Genomic DNA, 6,062 nt, shown 5'->3' with positions numbered 1-6,062 from the left:
ATTTAAGCTTATTTTTTATTTGTTTGTTTGTTTAGCATTTCATTTTATGCATACTGTCTATGATTTCTTCTGTTAATTCCATCAGTGCCACTGAAGTTGATCTGTTTTCTCTGAAACCATATTGACAGTCTGTTRTGCTTTTCAATAAAATTATCWAACCYTTTACTGAACACTTTTTCTAATATTTTAGAAAACTGACAAAGTAGGGAGACAGGCCTAAAATTGTTAAAAGTATGCTTGTCGCCAGATTTGAATAGAGGAATAACCTTTGCAATTTTCATTGTATTTGGAAATGCTGCAGTTCTGAATGACGAGTTGCAGATGTATGTCAGCAGGTCTGCAGCATCATCATTTATCTTYTTAATAAGTGACATGTTAAATCCATTCCAATCCATTGATTATTGTTGTTCTTACATTGGTTAACTATTTCAATAATTTCTTTTTTGTCTACAGGTTTCAAGTACATTGAGGATGTATTTCTTATTATATAATTTTCCCAAATGTCCCCATCCTGTGGGTTTGAGTCATTTATTTGTGCTGCTAATTTAGGCCCCACATTTACAAAATATTCATTAAATCTATTCACTATCCCAGCCATTTTGTTAGGGTTTTCTCATTATAAATAAAACATTCAGAGTAGTTTTGGAAGATTTTTTTCTTATCAAGCTATATAATGTTTTCCATATTCCTTAAGTGTTTTGATTACTATTTTCTAATAATATAGAATAATATTCCTTCTTACATTTTCTCATAATAAGTTGTTTTTTTCATAGATTTAATTTTTTTGCTCTACCTCAAAAGTCCTATATTGTATAAATTGTTTATATAGATTATTCATTTTCTTACATGCATTTTGTAATCTTTTAGTAATCCATGGCTTATCTTTATGTTTTTGCCTGTAATTAAATAGGACAATAGGACAGTTTTCATTGCATAGTGCTTTAAATATTTTGAGAACTAGCTCAAAAGTTTTATCAATATTTTCTTCATACAGAACTTTCCAGTTCTGTGACTATAATTTTCTAAACACACTTATTAGCTTTTTTATGTCTTTTTAATGTCTTTTATTAATGTTTTTTTTCCTCTCTGTTCTCAGTTAGATCTTCAGTGGGTGCAGGTTTTAGCCGAAGGCTGGGCCAGTCCTCTAAAGGGCTTCATGAGAGAAAAAGAGTTCCTCCAGGTCCTGCACTTTGGCAACCTGCTGGATGGTGAGAAACAAGCTTAACTATTTTAAATACTGATTTTTTTTTTTAGTTTTCTGAGTATTTGTTTGCATTGTAACTGTCAAATTTGCTTCCACATGCTTGCTCTGTTTTGATCTTCTTACACTGCTTTTTAGCTACCATTCTGCTACTTTTAGCCTTTAGGTAGCCTTTTGCTACTTTAGGTTTAATCTATTGTTCTGCTTCTTTTAGCACTGACAGCTCAGTTTCAGCTTTGTTAAAGTCAGTGCTGCCTTTTCGCAGAAAATGTTTCTTGTTATTCTTAAATATCTGCCAGGAATAGATGTTTTCACAAACCCACTCCAGTGAACCCACTTTAGCCTATGAAATTGGATTGTTTTCTTTTTTTGCTAAGTGGTTTTATTTTTCCATGTCAGGCGGGGCCATCAACATGTCCATTCCCATTGTGCTGCCTGTGAGCACTGAGGTGAAGCAGGAGCTGGACGGCAGCGYAGCTGTAGCTCTGGAGTATCAGGGTTCACGAGTGGCTATTCTCAGGAAACCCGAGTTCTACCCTCATCGGAAAGAGGAACGCTGTGCCAGACAGTGGGGCACCACCTGCCCTCAGCACCCATATATAAAGGTGCTGGATTAAAAGTACATTATCATGAAAAAAAAACAACAACTGTATGACATCTCAATAMATGAAATCATCAAATGACCGTTTTTTTCCCCCCTTATGTTTTGTAGATGGTTATGGAGGGAGGTGATTGGCTGGTTGGTGGTGACCTGGAGGTGCTGGAGCGAATCAAATGGAATGATGGATTGGACCAGTACCGCCTCACTCCTAAAGAGCTGAAGCAGAAGTTCAAAGACATGGGAGCAGGTGAGAAATAAGTGGAAGAAACAGAATGGCACTTTTTAATGACAAGTAACAAATATAGTCCCATGACTCGGAAAGGAAAGAACTGGGTAAAGGTAACACATGAATGATAAATATGTTGTTGAACTGCATACTGTCCTATAAGTTTATCTTTTTTCATTGTTTCTTATCGCTTCAGTAAATGGTGTTACTTTTTAAAAACATTCATTGACTGACAGTCTTTGGTTTGGCTTAGAAACCATTTTTAAAGTGTCATTTATATAAGGAGCAGTTATTTTAAATGATCTAAATGATATGTCTAAATCAGAAATGACATAAAAAAGCAGATCATGATTATTTCAGATGTCAATAAGGTAGTCGTTTCAGTAACAAGTGATGTAATTTTTATTTATTAATATGTTATTTACTGTAGCCCAAATGGCAAAACATATTGTGAACACATCTGTATAATTGACTTTGTCTTTCAGGAAAACAAAAGAACAAAAATGAAATAAAAACTTGACAAAGGAGCAGATCAAAAGATTTCTATGGTAACTGTAGATGCATGAAGGTTTTGTTTTCGTATGTTGGAAGTTTTTCACTCAAATACCCATTCACATTGCATCTGTACTCAAAATATTTTATTTAATATTATTTTACGAAGAATCAGTGTGTATTTTGACAACATCCTGATGTGTTTTATTAGTAACGCTCACGTTCGCTTGGATTGTCCTGCGAGTTTCCTCTAGTTTCTGTCACCCCCACCAAAACACCACAACCTGATTTATCCAAACCTTTGCTCAACCCTAACCCTTTTTAAATATTTTATACACATATTATTATTGACAAATCATGTTTTTTTTTTTAATAAAATAGAGTAGTTGCTGTGTTTGAAACGAGTCAGAGGAAATCACTTCGTCTTGAGAGCAAATGTTTGCTCTGGCTGTTTGCTTTACAGAGATGGCAGTAAAGCTTTGTGATATAAAGCAATCATTTGCACCCATTAATCTCGTTTGGATTAGCGGATTGTTTGCTGTTGTGTTTTCAAAGGATTAGTTGGCAGTTAAATAAATCTACACTAACGCCAAGAAGTTGTGGTGTCACGTTTCTAATCAAACGCTCTGTGAGTTTAAAGTGCATGATGTGCCTGTTGGCTAACAGCTCGTTCCTCAGCTTCGGAGCTGTGATAAGACCCACTAAGACCGACTACCACTGATAACTGAACTTTGTGCTTCTCCTTAGACGCGGTGTTCGCCTTCCAGCTGCGTAACCCGGTCCACAACGGCCATGCCCTGCTCATGCAGGACACCAAGCGGCGTCTGCTGGATCGAGGATACCAGAACCCCGTCCTCCTCCTCCACCCGCTCGGCGGCTGGACCAAAGATGACGACGTGCCCCTGCAGTGGAGGATGAGGCAGCACGCCGCCGTCCTGGAGGAGGGCGTCCTGGACCCGGCCAGCACCATCGTTGCCATCTTTCCCTCGCCCATGACGTACGCCGGTCCAACGGAGGTAATGGGCCGCTCAGAGGACGCCATCGGGCGGGAGAAAACCAACCGCGCGTGACTGAAAATCCACTTTGTCCTCCAGGTGCAGTGGCACTGCAGAGCGAGAATGGTCGCCGGATCAAACTTTTACATCGTCGGCCGCGACCCGGCAGGCATGCCTCATCCTGAAACCAAGCAGGACTTGTACGATCCCACCCACGGAGGGAAAGTTCTCACCATGGCCCCGGGTCTCACCTCAGTGGAGATCATTCCCTTCAGGGTCGCTGCCTACAACAAAACTAAGAAAGCGATGGACTTCTACAGCCCAGAGCGGTGAGTGAATTAAAAAAAAAAGAGTCAGTTGTTTATTTATTTATGAGCTAATCATCCCTAACTTCRTCTTTTTCCATTACATGCCGTGAAATTCTTCTCTCCCTCAGCCAAGCTGAGTTTGAGTTCATCTCTGGAACCAARATGAGGAACTTGGCTCGGAGCGGAGAGAACCCTCCCGAAGGGTTCATGGCCCCAAAGGCCTGGAAAGTCCTGGTCGAGTACTACTCCTCCCTTCAGAAGAACAACTAATCAACAGCSTTCGACAGCTTACTGTGAAACGATAAAAGCTTTTTTTAAAGGGGATAGATTTTATACATGCTTTACTTCTGGAGTACTGTAGGTGGGACTGACTGGTTCTTAAAAACAAAAGTAGATGAGTCACTCGGGTTTCAGTGGGTCAGCGTGGGGCGGGTCTCGTGTTGGATTCAAAGGAAACAGTTTTAAAGAAGAAAAAGCTTTTTTACATTTATATAAAATGATAATTTTATAAATCCTTTATCTTTTTAATGACATATTAACTTAAGCTTTGTATTTTATTAAATTAAAGGTAACTTGATACACTTATTTTTTTTAACGTATGTTTTACAAGTTTAGGAGCACATTCCAAGAGAAGGAAATCACTTTTGATATTAACACTTGGACAAACACTAGTGTATGTCAGATTTACAGCAATTAAACAAATATATTATTGTACGTCAAGTTATGTGTATAACCTGTCACATCATAGTTTTGCACAGCAAACGGTGCCYGTTTCCGATTAATGCCTGGTTTTATATGTGAAAGTGCCTTTCTCTGTGACATGTCATCCTGAAACTGAATTCCTTTCTGGTGTTTGACTGAAATGTCTGAGATTTGTTTGATGTCATGAAGTGGGCCGGTGTATTCATGCAATGCAGTTAGAGAGATGAAATGCAGTAATAAAAAGAAACTGTCTGCTGCTGTGAATCATTGTGGGGAACTGTTTGAATCATAAACGACACACTCCGGTTTTTGATTCGCCTGTGTGCTACTGGTTGTGCAACRTTGGTTTTTATTAAAGTTTGCTCAAAGTACATACTGCTGCAGTTCGAATAAAGGTCGAATGAAATGTGTGGCAACTGAAGGTTGTAGAGTCAAAAAGCACAATGCTCCCATCTGGTGGTACACTCTGGTATTTAAGAAATTAAAAGAAGCTACAAAATAAAGGCCCTGTCGGTAGAGTTTGTGATAAAATTTTAAATTATATTTGTACTGATCAAAATAGTTTTAATCCCTAATGCAATTGTTTTGTTGCTTGATAACTCTAAACAGTCAGAATTTGTTGGTGAATGCAGCATTAGACATGTATTTCACTTCCCCTATTAGATCTATAATAAGCAATTTTGGAAAATTTGGCTTAAAAGTACAATTCAGATGACTGAGGAAACTTAGGAATGCTGAATAATGTTCCCGTCCATTCAGCCGTCTGGCAATCTCATTGCTACGAGACGACTGTCCCTCCATCAGAAGACCCAGCCTCTCCTAATTACTAACATAGGATCAGATCATTTAATCTGCAATGTTCCAGGTAACCCTTTTTACCTGTTCTAGGTAGTCTGATGAACTCTGCCCTCACAGAGTTTCAGAGTACGATCTCCATTGTGTAATGTGATTCTTTTATATCTCCTGGCACACACACACATCAGCACGGTGGCTCACTTGGTAGAACTGTTGCCTCCCAGAGAGAAGGTTGCTGGATTTAATCCTGGCCGGGGACCTTTCTGGGTACAGTTTGCATGATCTCTCCATGCATGGGTGGGTTTTCTCTAGGTACTCCGGTTTCCTCCCACAGGTCAAAAACATGAATGTTACGCTTAGTGTGAGTGAGAATGAATGTTTTTGTCTATGTGGCCCTGATGGACTTGAAACCTGTCCAGAGTGTACCCCACCCCTTGCTCATTGACTGCTGACCCTGAAAGAAAGAAGTGGGTAAAAGATGATGGATGGATGGATGGATGGATGGATGTGGATGGATGGATGGATGGATGGATGGATGGATGGATGGATGGATGGATGGATGGATGGATGGATGGATGGGACACACATAGCAGAGGTTTAAGCACACACCTGGTTACAGACCAGTGGTGCCTCCAGAAATATTCTAATGGGGTGACCAAGTTGGGGTCACTAAAAATCTTTGGGTGGGACACCAAAAGCAAAAGCCAGAACAGGACTTCAGGAGATTTGTTTTATATATATA

General features: G+C 39.3%; 1 protein-coding gene across 1 annotated transcript in view; it reads left to right on the top strand.

Annotated features, from left to right (window-relative positions):
* The window catches only part of LOC106513475 (bifunctional 3'-phosphoadenosine 5'-phosphosulfate synthase 2), a 14,466-nt gene extending 9,570 nt beyond the window's left edge, over positions 1–4,896 (top strand). The window contains exons 7-12 of the mRNA XM_014002331.1: positions 1,097–1,208; positions 1,601–1,806; positions 1,914–2,049; positions 3,268–3,536; positions 3,615–3,844; positions 3,952–4,896. Coding sequence (XP_013857785.1) covers positions 1,097–1,208; positions 1,601–1,806; positions 1,914–2,049; positions 3,268–3,536; positions 3,615–3,844; positions 3,952–4,093 — 1,095 coding nt within the window. The 3' untranslated portion in view covers positions 4,094–4,896. The remainder of the gene's footprint in view (positions 1–1,096; positions 1,209–1,600; positions 1,807–1,913; positions 2,050–3,267; positions 3,537–3,614; positions 3,845–3,951) is intronic.
* Positions 4,897–6,062: the final 1,166 nt, after the last annotated feature.

This window comes from Austrofundulus limnaeus, unplaced genomic scaffold (genome assembly GCF_001266775.1).
Source record: "Austrofundulus limnaeus strain Quisiro unplaced genomic scaffold, Austrofundulus_limnaeus-1.0 Scaffold0, whole genome shotgun sequence".
Taxonomy (NCBI): domain Eukaryota; kingdom Metazoa; phylum Chordata; class Actinopteri; order Cyprinodontiformes; family Rivulidae; genus Austrofundulus; species Austrofundulus limnaeus.
Note: the sequence above shows the minus strand (reverse complement) of the source record. Positions and strands in the feature narration are given on the sequence as shown.